The sequence below is a fragment of the Somniosus microcephalus genome, chromosome 1 (genome assembly GCF_052327205.1).
Source record: "Somniosus microcephalus isolate GS21.2 chromosome 1, FLI_Smic_1.0, whole genome shotgun sequence".
In the NCBI taxonomy this organism is placed as follows: Eukaryota; Metazoa; Chordata; class Chondrichthyes; order Squaliformes; family Somniosidae; genus Somniosus; species Somniosus microcephalus.
In genome coordinates this window covers 222,600,363-222,619,587 of record NC_140987.1, presented here as the reverse complement: position 1 = coordinate 222,619,587, position 19,225 = coordinate 222,600,363, and the positions used below count along the sequence as shown (strand labels likewise).

General features: G+C 43.0%; 1 protein-coding gene across 1 annotated transcript in view; it reads right to left on the bottom strand.

The window, feature by feature from the left end:
• Nucleotides 1-4,377: 4,377 nt before the first annotated feature.
• sv2ca (synaptic vesicle glycoprotein 2Ca) overlaps nt 4,378-19,225 on the bottom strand; it is a 416,052-nt gene continuing 401,204 nt past the window's right edge. The window contains exon 14 of the mRNA XM_085990666.1: nt 4,378-11,093. Coding sequence (XP_085846792.1) covers nt 10,910-11,093 — 184 coding nt within the window. The 3' untranslated portion in view covers nt 4,378-10,909. The remainder of the gene's footprint in view (nt 11,094-19,225) is intronic.

Here is a 19,225-nt window from a genome sequence, read left to right as displayed (position 1 = left end):
GGGACTGAAGGTAAGGTTGCTAAATTTGCTGATGACACAAAGATAGGTAGGAAAGTAAATTGTGAAGTGGACATAAGGAGGCTACAAAGGGATATAGATAAGTTAAGTGAGTGGGCAAAGATCTGGCAGATGGAGTATAATGTGGGAAAATGTGAAGTTGTCCATTTTGGCAGGAAGAATAAAAAAGCATATTATCTAAAATCGTGAGCGATTGCAGAGCTCTGAGATGCAGAGGGATTTGGGTGTCCTAGTGTATGAATCACAAAAGGTTACTATGCAGGTACAGCAAGTAAGTAGGAAAGCCAATAGAATGTTATTGTTTATTGTGAGGGGAATTGAATACAAAAGTAAGGAGACTATGCTTCAGTTACACAGGGCATTGGTGAGACCACATCTGGAGTACTGTGTACAGAATTGGTCTCCTTATTTAAGGAAGGATGTAAATGTGTTGGAAGCAGTTCAGAGAAGGTTTACTGGACTAATACCTGGAATGGGCAGGTTGTCTTATGAGGAAAGGTTGGACAGGCTAGGCTTGTATCCACTGGAGTTTAGAAGCATAAGAGGTGACTGACGTAATAAAACTCACTACGCACTTGGTTTGAGCATAAAGCAAGGCTTTAATCAACTTGTTTCAGAACATGGAGGTCTAGTTGTACTTCACTAGTTCCTTGTCTTACAAAATGTCCCTGGAAAGCTGGGCCCACGCCTGAGTATTTATCCTCCTTGGACGGCGCCACCAGCTGGCCGTCCAGCGTTATTTCAGGAGTAGTTTCTTGATGAATGATGAGATTTATAACATTCTTCCTGCCTAAAAGATTTGGAAGTCCGACGACTTCCTCTTAACGGATTAGGCAGGAAGAATGTTATAAATCTCATCATTCATCAAGAAACTACTCCTGAAATAACGCTGGATGGCCAGCTGGTGGCGCCGTCCAAGGAGTATAAATACTGGGGCGTGGGCCCAGCTTTCCAGGGACATTTTGTAAGACAAGGAACTAGTGAAGTACAACTAGACCTCCATGTTCTAAAACAAGTTGATTAAATTAACATAATAAAACTCACTACGCACTTGGTTTGAGCATAAAGCAAGGCTTTAATCAACTTGTTTCAGAACATGGAGGTCTAGTTGTACTTCACTAGTTCCTTGTCTTACAAAATGTCCCTGGAAAGCTGGGCCCACGCCCGAGTATTTATACTCCTTGGACGGCGCCACCAGCTGGCCGTCCAGCATTATTTCATGAGTAGTTTCTTGATGAATGATGAGATTTATAACAGTGACTTGATTTTTTAAATTCGTTTATGGGATCAGGGCGTCGCTGGCAATGCCAGCATTTATTGCTCATCCCTAGTTGCCCTTGAGAAGGTGGTGGTGAGCTGCCTTCTTGAACTGCTGCAGTCCATGTGGTAATGGTACTCCCACAGTGCTGTTAGGTAGGGAGTTCCAGGATTTTGACCCAGCGATGATGAAGGATCGGCGATATACTTCTAAATCAGGATGGAGTGAGACTTGAAGGGGAACTTGGAGGTGGTGGTGTTCCCATATGCCTGCTGCCCTTGTCCTTCTAGGTGGAAGAGGTCGCGGGTTTGGGAGGTGCTGCCGAAGAAGCCTTGGCAAGTTGCTGCAGTGCATCTTGTAGATGGTACACACTGCAGCCACTGTACGCCGGTGGTGGAGGGAGTGAATGTTTAAGGTGGTGGATGGGGTGCCAATCAAGCGGGCTGTTTTGTCCTGGATGGTGTCGAGCTTCTTGAGTGTTGTTGGAGCTGCACTCATCCAGGCAAGTGGAGATATTCCATCACACTCCTTACTTGTGCCTTGTAGATTGTGGAAAGGCTTTGGGGAGTCAGGAGGTGAGACACTCGCTGCAGAATACCTAGCCTCTGACCTGCTCTTGTTGCCACAGTATTTATGTGGCTGGTCCAGTTAAGTTTCTGGTTAATGTTGAGCCCCAGGATGTTGATAGTGGGGGATTCGGCGATGGTAATGCCATTGAATGTCAAGGGGAGGTGGTTAGACTCTCGCTTGTTGGAGATAGTCATTGCCTGGCAGTTCTGTCTCGCGAATGTTACCTGCCACTTATCAGCCCAAGCCTGAACGTCGTCCAGGTCTTGTTGCATGCGGGCATGGACTGCTTCATGATCTGTGGAGTTGCGAATGGCGCTGAACACTGTGCAGTCATCAGCGAACATCCCCATTTCTGACCTTATGTTGGAGGGAAGGCCATTGATGAAGCAGCTGAAGATGGTTGGGCCTAGGACACTGCCCTGAGGAACTCCTGCAGCGATGTCCTGGGGCTGTGATGATTGACCTTCAACCACCAAAACTATCTTCCTTTGTGCTAGGTATGACTCCAGCCAGTGGAGCATTTTCCCCCTGATTCCCATTGACTTCAGTTTTACTAGGGCTCCTTGAAGCCACACTCGGTCAAATGCTACCTTGATGTCAAGGACAGTCACTCTCACCTCACCTCTGGAATTCAGCTCCTTTGTCCATGTTTGGACCAAGGCTGTAATAAGGTCGGGAGCTGAGTGTTCTTGGCGGAACCCAAACTGGGCATCAGTGAGCAGATTATTGGTGAGTCAGTGCCGCTTGATAGCACTGTCGATAGCACCTTCCATCAGTTTGCTGATGATTGAGAGTAGACTGATGGGGCGGTAATTGGCCGGGTTGGATTTGTCCTGCTTTTTGTGGACAGGACATACCTGGGCAGTTTTCCACATTGTCGGATAGATGCCAGTGTAAAAAAGTTTTTCCTGATGTCGCCTTTGGTTCTTCTGTCAATCATCTTAAATCTGTGTCCTCTGGTTCTCGACCCAAAGGAGGAGAGAGAGCTAGAGAGGTGGAGAGATTTAGGGAGGGAATTCCAGAGCTTAGGGCCTTGGCAATTGAAAGCATGCCTGGCAATGGTGGAGCAATGAAAATCGGGGATGTGCAAGTGGCCAGAATTGGCAGAGTGCAGAGTTCTCGGAGGGTTGTAGGGCTGGAGGAGGTTACAGGGTTAGGGAGGGGCAGTAAAGATTGGCTAAGTAGATTTTCCTTATGTATGTATCTGAATCCGACTAGACATCTATTCCAGAAACATGCCCTAGAGGTTACATTGGAAAAGGACTAATGAGGGGGAATAATTGCTCTAATCGCTCTGTATGGCAGCATCATAAATACATTCAAAAAGATGTTTATGATTTTGCTATACATAACGACCAGTGCAGTCCTTCTTCCGAGAACTCTTAGAAAATGTGAAGGCCCTGAATTTGCGGTCAGCGGTGTAGCTAAGGAGTACGCCGCCAATATCTGAATGAAATCCACACTTACCTCATGCAAAGCCCCAAGGGAAAACTTGCTTTCAAATGCTGCGAAGTTGTGCGCAGCGTAGTGGCCCACAGATCCCAGGGGCTCACCGTTGTGCGCAGCATAGTGGCCCACAGATCCCAGGGGCTCACCGTTGTGCGCAGCGTAGTGGCCCACAGATCCCAGGGGCTCACCGTTGTGCGCAGCGTAGTGGTCCACAGATCCCAGGGGCTCACCGTTGTGCGTAAGCATACCTGGGATCACGTGGGCCGGTGCTCCTTTCACTTCTTGACTCTTAGCCAATCAGGAAACATAGAAAACTCTGATGGGACAGCATTAAACTTTGCAGAAAGTCCATCTAAGCAGCTGACTTTGTTTTATTTTTACTGTTCCCACTGCACTTTCCAAATGATTGCTTAAGCATTTTTCTTCTGTTCACATTCGTTTTGATAAACAATTTGATGTCAGGCTTCGGCTTTTAAATTGCTGACTATCAAAAAAAACCTCATTTTAAATAAAAAGGACTGGTAAGATGAACAAGTCTGAAGTTTTACCTAACACAATAAATTGAAGTTACATTGATTTGTACAGTTTAACCTAAATGCATAGATATTAAAGTAATTATTAATACTTTAGTGCACTTTAGCAGATAGTTAATGTTTCTGGCCTCTAGCTAGAAACCATGATGCTCGATTAGGATACTTTTTATGGACTGTAGCATAAACTAGCTCAAAATTAATGCAATTGTCTCATCCCCCTCCCCTTACGCTGTGTAACAGGCTCCTGCACCAGTTTGCACCAGCTGTAAAAATTTTCAGGTTAATTAATGTGCAGTAGGTGGGCAATTAGCTCAATTTCTTGCCAACACGTTGATTTCAATGGGTAGGTGAAAGGTACAGTGAAGCTGATGCAGTGTTGGAACTTGACAGATCGCATGTTCGGGATTTTAACACATGCACAAGCACCTGAGGAGATCCTGAACTGCGGTCAGTTTCAAAGGCCGCAAATTTAGGGCTGAATTCTTTTAGCTTTCAAGTCACTATTCAGTTTATGAACATCACTATTAACAAAAACACAGTTGCAAATGATTTCTACTGAGAACATTGCTGCTTTTATTTATTTTAATACCATAGAGCAAAAATGCTCTTGCTTTCATTTGGCTCACATTAAACCGTTTTATTCATTACATCAATGATATTTATTTGGCAATTTGTTTTATACACAATCCCACATTTTAAAATTTATACTGTACATACAGCCATTCTACATTTGACATGCCCTTTCACAAGTATAGACACAGCTTTGAGAGATTTATGGCAAACACACTGTAGTTCCAGTGTACAGAAATCCCATTGGTTGCAGCATACTAGCAAGATGCATCCCAGTTTTGGACAACTTTAACAGAAAAAATCAGAAATCGTGTACACAATCAGCTGACACACAATAGCAAGCGCACAGAGTAGATGATTGTGGGTGATTTTTTTTTCTCAAAACTTTACTATGGAAAGATGTGTGGACTTAAATGTCAGGGACATCGCCAACATTAAAGATAGGAGAGTTATATATAGTACAATTTAAACTAGTTTGTTATATCTTCATAAGCCCCTTTCATCATCTGTTTATATATCTGTCCTGTTTTATAAACTGATCAAGTAAGTTAAATTTCAGTGCATGTTTTTCTTTAGTTGTACACCTGTAGAAAGAATGCTCTAAGGATTACACGTGTAGGAATTTCACCATCATAGACAATGCAGTGAAACAACATTATTCAGTTTCAGTCAAGCTTAAGGAGCTAAATCGTAGCAGAGCAAGGGTATCGCTGGAGGCAAAATCCCAACTTGACATCTAAGTGGCTTGTTTTACCATACAAGTTACCTTATAGTTGACACAATTTAATGTAATTTTAATGGATAATCTGATGTACTTGTCCTAAAAGAATAATTCTTGATGGGGTCCATATCACTACGGTGCCATTGTCTATATATTGGTGTGTGACAGACAATGATAACAACTATATGAAAGAAATATATGGTGTCATATCAATACCAATGAAAAAGTTGAATTTCAGAGAACCTTGAGTTTGGGAATACTCAAAAATGATTTGTTTTACTCACAGGCACAAAATGGGAACAAAGCTTAATGAATTATTATGTAATTGCTCTAACAATTTCATGAAGGAACTCTTTAACAGTTATTGTTGGGGAATGATGATGCTTTAATGCCAATATAATTAACTTCATGACAATGCAGGTCTTACTCTAGTGTGACTCGTTATCTTGTTGTCCCGGGCCACAATCCCAAGCACTGTCATCCTCAGAGGGCACTCCCTTGAATGCTCCAACATACTGCATTATGGAGTGATGGGGACTGTTCATGCACTTTCCCATATTTATGAGCTTTTGATTTCAATCATGCCACTATGGGAAGGTACTGACTAGAAGTTACAAAAAGGGGGAAAACTCACCACAGACCACGTTTGCTTCAGGATGTTAAGTTTAATGAAAAAGTAGATGTGAATAAACTGGTGAGCAAGACCAAATGTCAGCTGATCTTTTTTTTTATTGTTAACTGAGTCTTGCTGCCATGTTAAAATGTGTAATGAAGCTCAAAGAATTGCTTGGAAAAACCCTATTAAAGAGTAGTAAGAAGAAAGTCGAGAAAAATTGTATGTGTGTGTGGGGGATATAATTGAAAAATTAGTTCTGAACTCGCATTCAGACTTTTGAGTTTGTTTTACAAAGGACAGGGAAGGTTTTGAAGTATCAGTATAGTTATTACTTATTATTAAATGATAATCTAAATACAGCATTGCTCAGTAAAGTGTAAAACTGTCATTTTATAACCTGAATAGTTGACAATTGAAGGGCAACCTGGACACCAGCGGTTCCCAGGCAATTTAATGAGTATCACTGCCTAACTAAGTCAGGCTTTGATTTACCATCTATGATCAGTGAAATTGTGTGTTTGGTACCATCATAATATTAAAGAGGCAGGAATGCAATGCTGACAGGGATAAATGGGAATTGAAATAGAGAGGTTTGGAAATATAGGATATTACTGAAAGTATCGCAGAATTGTAACTCAAACTCTTATCATATATTTATGATGCAAATACTCAGTAGGTTGTGTGGGTTTAGAGTGTCATCCTGAGCAGTGTTACATTAGAAGACCGCAGGGCATTCATTTTAAATCTACATAAAGTACATTGTTTGCATCATTAATGTTTTATAGTTTGGATGGGGGCTGAGGGATACCTTGCCAGCTGTCAACCGTGGATTTTAATTGGCTGTTATCACCTTTCCAATTTATGACTCCATTTAGAAATGAGAAATATGATACAAATCCCCAAATCTACGAAAACAGAATAAACATAAATTTGGTAAAACTCCACTGTTTGTATCTCCAGTTATTGTCTGCTTTACAATTTATGACAAATAGTGGTTAACTGCATATCATGATCTCCACAATAAAGATATACAATCCAGTATGTATTTTTGCCTATGTTAATATTTGTATTACATTATATTCCTTTTCTACTAAATGGTTTATAGACACAAAATGCCTTTTTGTCAATGTATGAAAGTTACTATCCATCCTTATCAGCAAATGTCTACCAAGTGTTGCCCTCGTTCTCCGCAAGAAAGTTCACGCAATCTGTGTGCTGAAGCATGTAAAGTGACTGTGCTGAAGTACTTACAACAAACCTATGGTCAGTTACAGTGGCATTCTCATTAACAAATTCAGCTTTTGTTAGACCTACAGACATTATTTTCCCATTTTGTTACATTTGTAGAAAATATCCTAATAAGACTAAAGGGAGCACTGCATGGATCTATCTATATACAAAAGTTTTGGCATAAAGCCTGCATAGGCATTACCAAGAACTCCTATAGAATTTTTCATTTATCCTATAAGATAGTATTGGATTTAAATTATAAGGATCTAAAGAGGTTACATACAATTTGTGAACAGTTTGTCCTACTGGATATTTGGTAGCTCTAGACCTTTGTCTCTTTAATAGTGCATGAATTCACAAATCACGTATGTGTCACATTTTAGAATACATTATTTGAACAGAATGTACACAGTCTTATGAATTTGTATACTACTATAATTTCAGCGCTATTATATTATGCTATGGTCTTTCTAAAGAGCTTTGTCCCCCGGCCTACTAAATTCTGGTGATGGCCCTGGCAGAGACAGGTGCAAGTTCACAAATGCAGAGAAACAACTGCAGTGAGTTCTCACAGTTATATACTAGACCTACAACACATACGCATATTTAAAACACTAAGACATGAGAAAGATACAGACAAAAAAGTTTCCATTTTTACATAGAGGCAGGTAAATATTATACATTGCAGAATAATACCAATTATGTAATTCTTTAAGCTTTTCTCAGAAGACAACTCCCTACCCTATAAGACCTTAACCTGGCAATAAAAGAGTGAAAATCCTCTGGTTTAATTGGAATATTTAGATTGAACTTCCTTGATATTTAATCCTGTGGAGCCCAGAATGTGAGTTTCATATTTAAAGTATAAAGGAGTTGCTGAGCTTGCACTGAAAGATTCAGCAAGCATCTCCTTGGATGTTCTGTGACCTCCTGCAGATTTAACGCATTTGGCTCCTTGAAGGATTAGGCTAGAACTTGATCTTTAACTTAATTTTCTGGTGTACAGTTTATCTTATAATGTAAAAATGGGATTATCACAGATCCCGTTACAGTACAGGAATGATTACTCAGAAAATAAATGTTGAGCAGAAAACATTAATGATGTTTGAAATGAAGCTGGATCCCATAATGGGAGAACTAGGGGACCAAATAGATGAGCTTCAACAGGTTAAATTTCGTGTGCTAGACTTTTTGTGTGTTCTTATGAATTCCTGCTCACCTCAAAGACATAGCTGATAACTGAGTGAAATGGCTCCAGAGGTGGTTAACTTGACAGCGAATTCACCAAAAAATTGCACTGTGCTGCCTCCAAATTTGTCTTGGCATGAAACTTACTCCTGAAGTATACTTGCTTTATATTGAACCAATTGGGTGACATGTTTATATTGTTCACTTGAGGTCAGACTTAAGCAAATGTTGTCTTTCCCTTGATCTCCATTCACAAGTGTAAATAACATCAAGTAGGCAAGCCCAAAATTCCATTTCAAATCCAAGCCCGAGGTGTGTCTGGTCAGGTTAACATGTTACAGGGTAGCCAGCAGAAACAGAGGAAGTATGCTTGTCATTGGAAGAATCATTGCAAAGTTATCCTCAAAGTGCCTACAAGAGTCCAAGCTAAGGAAACAGAATGCTTAAAAAGCTGGAAGTGTTCAAGAATCTTGCTCTGCTCTGCATTGCTGGGATATTTTGCTGATCAGTTGCCATATTTTGTTGAACTTTTCTAGTCCTCTTGGGAATTTTTATTTAGCTGTATTCTCCCATTGATTGAGAGCTTTAACCACTAAATTTCTGCTGGTAGTTTTGCAATTACAATTTTCCAATAATTATCTTGTATTTTTGGTAAGGAAAAGGACTGGGTTAATGGGCTGAACTTTCAACTTCAGCGGGGATGTTAAAGGAGCGATATCGGATCGGCTGCCTGTTATACACCGCGTCTGATTTTTTTCTTTTCATTGACTTCACTGAAAAGGAGAATTGGACGGGGGTATGATGGGCAGATGATCCGATATTGAATGTTTGAAGCCCCGCCATAGTTGAAAGTTCTGGCGAATGAGTTGTAAAATGTATTCATTGGTATTGTCAATGTTTTTTGTTTGAGAAGGCTCCTGTGAAGTCCCTGGGGGCATTTTTACTACATTAAAGGTGCTATATAAATGCAAGTTGTATGTTGTTGTACTGAATGGAAAAATAATCAACAATAAGAAGGCTTCCTCCTCCCCAGGCAATTAAAAGCGTTCAATTTATTAAGACAATATCAATATTATGCTAGAAATGGGCTAGATTTTCCTCTATTTGCTAATTTTAGTAGAAAGGTAACTCCACTTTAGATTCACATTTACTTTTCAGTAAAATTAGTGGGCAGAGAAAAATATACTGCAATATTATATAAAAGGAGTAAGTCCAAGCCTGATCACCGGCTGTGTAGTTTACTATGGTTAATGGAAGAATTGATTTGGCAAATGCAAAAGGATGCCCAGGAATCTCCTCACAGCTGCTCCCACTCCTGCGCTTTCCGCCACACTTACAAGTTACAACGGCAGAGCAGGAGCAGCTCCGAGGAAATTCCTAGCCTATGTTTGACTATTCACCACAAAACTATGCAAAGAAAGTTAAATGCAAAGAGTTAAAAAAAGACAGAAAATAGTTCCTACTGAAATAATGATTCAGATCATCTTTAAATTATATTAATATTTAGACATTAATGTCCAGCTCTGGCACTTACAATTGCAATGGAAACAATATTTTATATATAATTCAAAGTACAAGAGGCACAATGCATTTTTTACAGGCAAACATGAGGTCAAAGGCCATTTAGGTTTCAAATGAACAATTGGACACTCTATATGGTTTTGGTTGCTTAACCAGTGATTAAAAAAAAATCTTATTAGTATTGTAAATTTAGTAAATAAAATACATTCTTTTCACATGAAATGTTAGAAAAGTGTGTGAAACTAACATAACTAATTGGATGATTCTGTACATTCTTCTTGTTTAAAATTACCTTTTTAGTGCATTTACAGTTTATAACGTTGTATACTATTATTGGCAATTGTGCAGCATCTTTGCTATTGTAATGTTTCAAATCTCTTTGCACAATAAATAACTTTTTTTGAAGTGTCCGTTGTTTCATAGCATTGTTATTGAGCGTGTTTGGAAATGGAAGTATAACATTAAAGGACAGAAGTGAAAATACAAGAGACTACAGTTTTACTTTCCGTGGGACAATGCTTACTATTGGTAAGACACTCATATGGTCATTACCACTGTAGTGAAATCTATATTGGTGAGTTTGTATGCAGTTATAAAATGATACAAAAACCCAGCAAAAAAGGACTAGAGATGGTAGTTGATTTCTGCATTGCAATTATAATCTTCTCTAAACAAAACATTGTCCATTGAAATGAACATTTTTAAAAAAAACGCAACAAACTGATTTAGTGAACATTAAAGCAATGGAATAATTTCACATCATGGGTCCTGCAAACACCTCATTAGGATTAATGGCATGCCATTGTTTGCTGCTAGCATTGCTTCATAACTTTACTGATTTGATGCATTTGCTGATTTATTGTGACTGAAAGTTTTAAATTGGTTTAAATATATAGAGGGGAGGATAAACCCGAATAATGGTCACAACACTGGTTAAAAACCCACTGTCAGAACAGATTTTCTATTCCTTCTTTTTGCTCTCTCAGCCATACAAACTATTGTGTATATGTGTCCTGCAGCCTAATTGATCACATGACTTTAAATAAGTAGGAGTGAGCACAGTTCAGAAAGCGCAAAGATATAGGAAGGAATCTTCAGGGAAAGCAAAGAACCAGGGGATGTACTTGTGTGTGACAATAGTTTATTTTTTATTACACTACAGGCCTTTCTATTCAAACCTTCCATTTGATCATTGTCACTGGGCACCTAAAAATCCATCAGATGGCTTTACCTAATCACATAAGCACCTGGCTTCTTGTATCAGGAAGTCGGAGTCCCACAAGGCCTCCGCAGACAAGGACAGTGGATGCCAGCAGGATCGGGATTGCTTTGGTTATACCAACCAAAGAACCAAAAATGAGATTTCCAAGTACTGTTGCTGCTTTACACAGGGCATTCAAGAATCCGAATCCGGTAGCTCTGTTGAAAAAATAAAGAGCTTATTATTTTCAATGAAATGCATTCATTTTTCCTGAGACGTGAAGCAGGCATGTAATACACACGGTAAATATCAAGTGATTGTTCTGGTCATTTTGATAAGATTGAGTCACATCTAGAATTTTTTTTGAAGAAAAAGTAGCATTAAAAAAGCATGGCTGATTTAATCAATTATAAAGAGGGCTATTGGTTAAAAGGGAAGAGTTTAGGAGGCCTTTGTTCAGAGAGTGTCAGTTGCACCACCTTGTTGCCAATTGTTAACACTGTGGGGTCGATTTTCATGTGTGGTGTAAATCGGGCAGGTGGTGGACAGGGTGACTGGGACACCTGCCTGATGTCAGTAGCAAGAGGCCTGAATCATTTTGATGGTCGGGCTTCATTTAAAACTCAAGAGCGAGCTGCATGCATGTTAGTAGCGGGATTTTCCGTGGGCCCAATTCCTATTTAAAGCAAACTTTCATCTTTAAAGCAAGATAAGTGTGCATTAAATTTGAAATATTTTTTGGTGTTATTTTCTGTGATAGATTTCTCTTGTAAGGTCTCCCAGGTTCAGCGATGCAGCAGTGCAGGTCCCTATGGAGCAGATGAGGACCTGGAAACAGATCCTGTTCCCCACAAATTGCAAAAGGGTTTCCAGGCAAATGCTGCCGCAGGCCTAGAAGTAAATGGCTGAGAACCTCAATGCCAGAAGCATCATCCCCAGGACATGGGTGCAGTGGCGGAAGAAGCTCAATAACCGTACCCAGACAGCAAAGGTAAGAATTATGTCTTCCTATCTCTTTTTCTCATGATAAGACCTTGCCAAGTACTTCCCCCATCTGCCCCCGAGCACTCCAAACACTTCCTTCTTCTGCTCCACATGTTTTACTTCCAATCACAACAGCACCCTTCTTTTTATTCTAAGCATACACTCACCTGCTGCTGCTGCTGTCCTCACAAGAGGCACAAACAGCATTCTGCTTTTACTTGGTACCAACTAGAAAGCATTTCACTCTTCTGCTAACTGTTTTCACATTCACATTGGAGTCACTTTCTTGCATGTTACCACCTTCCCACATTGCTCACGACTTGCTGCTCTCCCCTTTTAGTGTACACATCAAAGCTGCCTCACACATCTGTGCAACTCTTTGCAACAACTATACACTAATTCACTCCCACACTTCCTGCAGGGCAAGTTGTCTCACAACAAGAGAGAAGATCAGAATGAGGAGAGGGCCATGTTCTATACGAGCTTTCACTCAAATGAAAGAGGAAGCCTGGGGCAGGCAGCAAAAGAAACATCAGGGATGTTGAGGCTGGAGGCTTTTTCTCTTTCTACAAGCAATCACACATATAGGCAGTGTGGCAACTTGGTACTGCATTGTGCTGCACTCATGTGCAACTACATAACCTTCCAATTACTTGAACCTTGTCCTTCTCTTCCTTTTTCAGGTGCATCCTATGTCTCAAGCTCTGCTGCGAAAGAGATGGAGAGGGTCCACCCTCGCAAAGATGCACCTTCACTCGCTTTATCCTTCCCAAGCACAAGCACAGAAATCGGCACCCCAGATAGGATAGAGAGTGACTTAGAAGGGCAGGCACAGGGTGACTTGCTTAGCACTAGTGAACGAGAGCTGATGAGAGTGGGCCAGAAGATGGCTGGCCGGAGGGCAAGCTTAGGTCCTAGTTCTGCTGAAGAGGGAAGAAATGCAGACTTCAGCGGCCCAGACTTTAAAAGAAAGGTCTTCTATGTGTCCCAGCAATTGCTAAAAGCATTGCACTGCTTGTCTAAAAGCTGTCACACCATGTCAGAGAGTATGGAGGAGTAACTTCCCTTGACTTCAATGGAAAGGAAAATCAGTCAGGGTGTGTAACAGGCATGCGATCCGCTACCGTCCCTTTTACTCCCCCACTGAAATTGAATTTCATCCTCCCCCTCGGTGATGGCGTAGATGCAGAAGAAAAATGCCTTCTACTGTATTACAGAATCATAGAATGATACAGCACAGAAAGAGGCCAATCGCGGGAAATTAATTTCAGAGGCCGGGATGGAGACAACAGCAGGATCGGGACCCGCCACCAACGTCGCCTGCCACAGACCCGCCAGGGTTAGTAAAATGGTGGCCTAAATTGGCAATTTCAGTTGGAAAGGCTGCAGCATGACTGGAGTGGGAAATTGTACCATATGCTTATGGAGGGAGTCACAACACGCAGGGAGGACTTCTTCCCTTCCCATGGGTGGAAGAGACCTCCCCAGGAGATCAACACAGCCTGGTTGCACATTGCAGAGGAGGGCACAAGCAGGGATGTGGTCAGGAGGACCTGAGTGCAGTGCCGCAAACATTTCAATGATCTCAGTAGATCACGAAACGTTAGTACAAAGCCACACTCAACCTCATCCTGCTGTGCCACTCATCACATCTCCATCACTCTGCCTTCCCTACCTTACTCCTGCACATCTTTACTCACACCAACTTATCTTCCACCTCCACCCATCCCTCTCTATCCACATTATCACATTCTCATCTCACTAGCCACCCTTCACTCTCACCCTCATCCTCGTGCAATTATACCAACTAACAACACACAAGGGTAGGCACTTGTGTGTTTTATGCAATGTTCATGTAAAGTTTCTGGTAATGTGCTGTCAAACATTGGGCCGGATATTCTGGTCCCTACGGGTGAGTACGTGCTGTGTACTTACCCGTATGAACATCGGAAATGCCAGTTTCAGGCATGCACTGCGCATGCGCTGGAAACTGGCATTTCCGATCTGTCAAGAAAGCTCTTGACAGATCCTCCGGCTGCGCTGGAGCAGGGCCTCTGCGGGTGGAGAGTTCTGTTTTGTAAGTTTATTTTTAGCCCCATTAAAAACTTTAATTATTTTTTTCAAAAATTTAAATTTTTGTTTAAAATAGTTAATTTATGTAATTTATAGTCATTTTAAAAATGTGATTTAAAAAAAAAAATATTTGAAGTTTTACTATGTTTTGGGGGTGATCTCTATTCATATATTTGACAGATCTTCCTGTCAAATCTATAAATGGAGATTCCCTTCTCTGATTGGCTCCCCATGGCCCACATGATCTCAGGGACGCTGCGAACTGCCTGCGCCTCTGGGATACGTGGGCCCCGCACACCGGCAGTTGGGAGAGGCCCAGCAATGGAACTCTGCACCTCCTGGGAGCCCTCCGGTCCAAGCGCAGATTTTTCCAGATCGCAGCCCTCCGCCCGCGGGAGGCCTGCGAATGGAATTTCTGGGCCACTGAAACCTTTATTGTGAACACGTTGCGTTCTTGGACAGATTTGTGTGCACCTTTGGAAGTGGCTTAGTGAGTAGCAGTGAATGGTGAGACATAACGGTACCCCCTGCAATGGTGATGAGTGTGAAAGGAATGGCTTGGGCATTATAGGGATGCTTTATGGTGTTAGTGTGGGGTGGTGCCAACCTGGCTCATCGGGCTGAATTTTGCCAGCGCTCAGAGGGCGGGTTCGGAGGCGGGTCAAAAAGATTGACAGCGGGGCAGTATCCCGCTCTAAACTCGCCTCCTAGTGAGTTTCCCTAGTGCCGTTTCTACCTGCGCTTTGCAGACCCGACATTAAGTGGCGGGTCCTGCAATTGAGATAGTTAAGCGGGTGTTTAAAGTACTTTAATCAGCATTTTACCAGGTACAAATCATTTCCCCAAGATTTCCACGAGGTTCCCGTCACTCGGGGATCACGCCAGGTAAGTAGTCGGGTTCTGAACAACTCTCCATTTCTTTGAATAGGTGACAGCCGCAAAAGTGTTATAAAAGCTACCATTTCACAGCTGGTCACTTTCCAATGTCAGAAGCTGGAGCATTAATGATTTGGAACCCACTTTTGAGCTTTATGCACTTTTGAAGTATTTGGAGTAATCTCTCTATCCACTGTCACCTCCTTGGAACAACCTATCTCAACATTAACAGATTACTTCTGTCATCTCAACCTCACCTGCCATCTATTCCATCAGCATTGGTGCCCTTGAAAAAATCTCCCCTTGGTCCTCAGAATCCCAACACGATTAGTCCCAACACCAGCATCACCGGGCACACCAGCAGCACCAACATCCACACCACCCTTCTCCGCAATCAACTGATGCTGCACTGGACACAGGGCATCATCACCCGTGTATATTGCTGCCCGGGACGCCAGCAATGGCCTTACCATGTCCAGATTGGCTTCACTTGATACTGCACACCCTGGCTGTCACATGATGTGCCAGGTTGGCACCACCCCACACCAACACCATAAAGCATCCCTACAATGTGCCATTCCTTTCACACTCATCACCATTGCAGGGGGTACCGTTATGTCTCACCATTCAGTGCAACTCACTAAGCCACTTCCAAAGGTGCACACAAATCTGTCCAAGAATGCAAAGTGTTCAAAATAAAGATTTCAATGTTTGACAGCACATTACCAGAAACTTCACAGAACCATTGGCTAAACCACCCAAGTGCCTACCCTTGTGTGTTGTTAGTTGGTATGCCTGCAGTAGGATGAGGGTGAGTGTGAGGGGTGACTAGTGAGATGGGGAAGTGATAATGTAGATAGAGAGGGATGGGTGGAGGTGCAAGGTAAGTTGGTGTGAGTAAAATTGGCCGGGAACCTCGCAGGGCAGGCTTAACAAGTCCAATCAGGGCAAAATCACTTGGAGGAGGTGGGATGAAGGCGGGTGCGGAGTTTGCGGCCGCTGTCTGCTCCGGCCACACCAGACTCGCCACGGCTGGTGAAGTCATGGCCATCATGTGGCAACCAGGGTGTACAGCATCAAGTGAAGTAAATCTGGCCAGGGTGAGGCCATCTCTGGCCTCCCAGGCAGCAATGTGGTCGGGTGCTGATGCCCTCTGTCCTGTGCATCATCAGTTGATTGCGGAGAAGGTTGGTGTTGTTGTTGGTGCTGCTGGCGTGCCTGGTGCTTCTGGTGTTGGGGCTGATCGTGGTGGGATTTTGAGGACCAAGGTGAGAGAGTTTAAAGGCCACCCATGTTGATGGAATAGATGGCAGGTGAAGTAGAGATGACAGAAGCGATCTGTCAATGGTGAGAGAGGTAATGAGGTCAGACTGGATGGAGACTTGTGTAAAGACTTGCAGCATGGTGAATCTGTTGTGGAAATGCAGGGAGGAAAAGTTTGTGGCTGAGGAAAGATATCTCTGTAAGGTGGGAGCTTTTACTGTACATTTGAAGCTATCAACTTAACAGCTGATTCAATGGCCACTGAATTCCCACCTCAGCTTCACAGACGTGGTCCACGACCAGCATGGACCCCGTGAGTGAGCTGTAAAATACAGAAGGTGAGCTGAAATTCATTGTTAATTGGCTCCATACAAGCCACTAATTACCTGAATCGGGTCCCCCGCTGTGAACCCGCCGCTGCGTGTCCGGTCTGCTCAGCGCTGACAGACCCGACATTGGGGAAAGGCGTGTGGTGGCGGGTTCACAGCAGGGTCCCGACCCGCTGGGGAAAGAAATCACTTTCCCACCCGACCCGCCACCGATCGCGCCCACTAACCCCCGAAAAATCCAACCCTTAGTGCCAAGTTGAGGAACTGGATTAAGACCAAGGAAACTCGCATCCCATCAGTCTGGATTGGATTCAAAATATGATCCTTGTGGAGAAAGGCCATTGCACCACACATAATTGACCTGTAAAGTGTTCAGATTACTACTGTCTATAAGTTACTGCAGCTGCTCACACAGGCAGCCTCAAGTGAGGAGATTACAGCAGGACTCCCGCAAAAGAGGCTGAAATATGTTCCAAAAATTATTCAACTATGAAACTGGACAACAATCTAATTATTTAATGTTCATTTTCTTAACTGTATTATAAGAGTTATTGTTGTGTTTCTGTAATTATTTTAAGATCCTGCTGGTACATAGTCTGCCTCAATAATGTCTGATTGGCCTTTCGCATGAATGCAGCTAATTGGACTGTAGGAAGGTTAATTACGGAAGCTGCTAGCAGATGACTAAAGCATTCCCTCTCGTTATTCATATCCAGCAGGATAACTTATTATTAGACACAAAGATGATTAGACATTGTTTCAAAGATGTCATTAGAGATGTAAAACTAATTAGGGGCTGACTGGATCTCCGCCCCCACCTCAGCTCATCTGCTGCTGAAACCCTCATCCATGCCTTTGTTACCTCGAGATTCAACTATTCCAATGCTCTTCTGGCCGGTCTCCCGCCTTGTATCCTCCGTAAACTTTAGCTCATACAAAACTCTACTGGATGTGTCCTAACTTGCACCAAGTCCCGTTCACTGATCACCTCTGTGCTTGCTGACCCACATTGGCTCCCGGTTAAGCAACGCCTTGATTTTACAATTCTCCTCCTTATTTTCAAATACTTCCATGCCCTCGTCCCTCCCTATCTCTGTAATATCCTCCAGTCCCACAACCCTCCGAGATACCTGCACTCCTCCAATTCTGGCCTCTTGAGCATCCCCGATTTTCATCGCTCCACCATTGGCGGCCGTGTCTTCAGCTGCCTCGGCCCTAAGCTCTGGAATTCCCTCCCTAAGCCTCTCCGCCTCTCTGTCCTCCTTTAACATGCTTTTTAAAACCTACCTCTTGGTCACCTGTCCTAATATCTCCTTGTGTGGCTTGGTGTCAAATTTTGTTTGATTACGCTCCTGTGAAGCGCCGTGGGACATTTTGCTATGTTAAAGGTGCTATATAAATGCAAGTTGTTGTTGGATCATGTTATTCCAGAACTGTTGTGGATTTATGATCTGTTTCAGCCCTGGGGTAAAACTACGTTTTTGCTGTCTGAAACACAACTGATCTTTCACAATTGTACAAATGAAAAATGTAGTATCATAGGCCCCAATATTTACAGGAAGGAGGGGAGGGAGTGGGGGTGTGTGTTTGTGGCGGGGGTGGGGGGCATCATCCCGGAAATCACGGGAACGTGAAGGTCCTGCCCAATTTAATGGCAGGAACTCATCGTCATTTAAAAAGTCTGTTTCCCACCCGGCAGAAGGCCAGATTGAATGGTAGCCAGCTGCCGGGCAGGAAAGCCTACGGTAGAAGGCCGCAGCCAGGGATCATTGCGGACGGTCCTCAGCAACCGGGAAAGATCGGGATTGGTGGAGGGGGAGTTGGACTGGCAATCGGGAGGGAGGGGGAACCGGGAAACATCATGGGGGTTTTTTACCAGCCCTGAGGAGGCGGTTTTGGAGGCAGGACTGCTGGGAAAGTCAAAAAGAATGGGAGCGGGTCCCGAACCTGCTCCCAACCCGCCTCCAACCAATCTTCCCGGGAGTCAGGTCTCCGATTTGCGCAGGGACCCGTCTCGAGGCGGGAAGAAGATTATAACCACTTAACTGCCTGTTAACAGGTAGTTAACAGGCAGTTAAGAGGCTTTTTCCAATTTTTAGACTTCTGCTGCAGGCTTCCTGATCTCGAGGAACCCCGCCAGGGTAAGTGAGGCGTGCTGTGGGCCTGTTGTTATGTTGGTGTATAGATGACAGCTGCAGAAGTGGTGTGAAGGATGCAATGGGACACTGGTGAGTATCAGAGGTAAGGAAATGTTGGGAAAGTCATCTTTAATGTGTTTAGATTTTTCTATAGGTGACAAGTTTTGAAGTGTTTGTGTGGCCTCACCTCAATGGAAGAAGTGACAGATCGCTTCTGTACCCTCACCTGTAGCTGACATCTGTTTCATCCTAAGGAGAGAGTCACTGGAGACCCGGGTGCAAGGACTCACCTGTGTACAGTGATTGCCAGTGTTTGACAGCACCTCAATGCAGTCAAACACTGTCAAATCATCTGTTAAAAACTTATGGTTCATGTGCCTTTAAGAAAACCGGCAGATGAAGCGTCATCAACTGATGTCATCTGACATTGGCTTTCCCTTAATTGGCCAGCTTGCAGGGCGGGTTTAACAAGCCCAATCAGGGGAAAATAGCGTCTGTGTGTCGGACGTCGCTGGGGGCGGGACTAGAACCCAGAAGGCAGAAGTCCCCATTGTACATTGGTGAGTAAAATCCAGCCCCATGTGTTTAATTTGTTTAACTCTCATACCTGGTTGGTCACATATGGTACTGTGCTATTAGGAAAAATGTGCAAAATCATTAACTTTGCATATTTCCACAAATAAATTC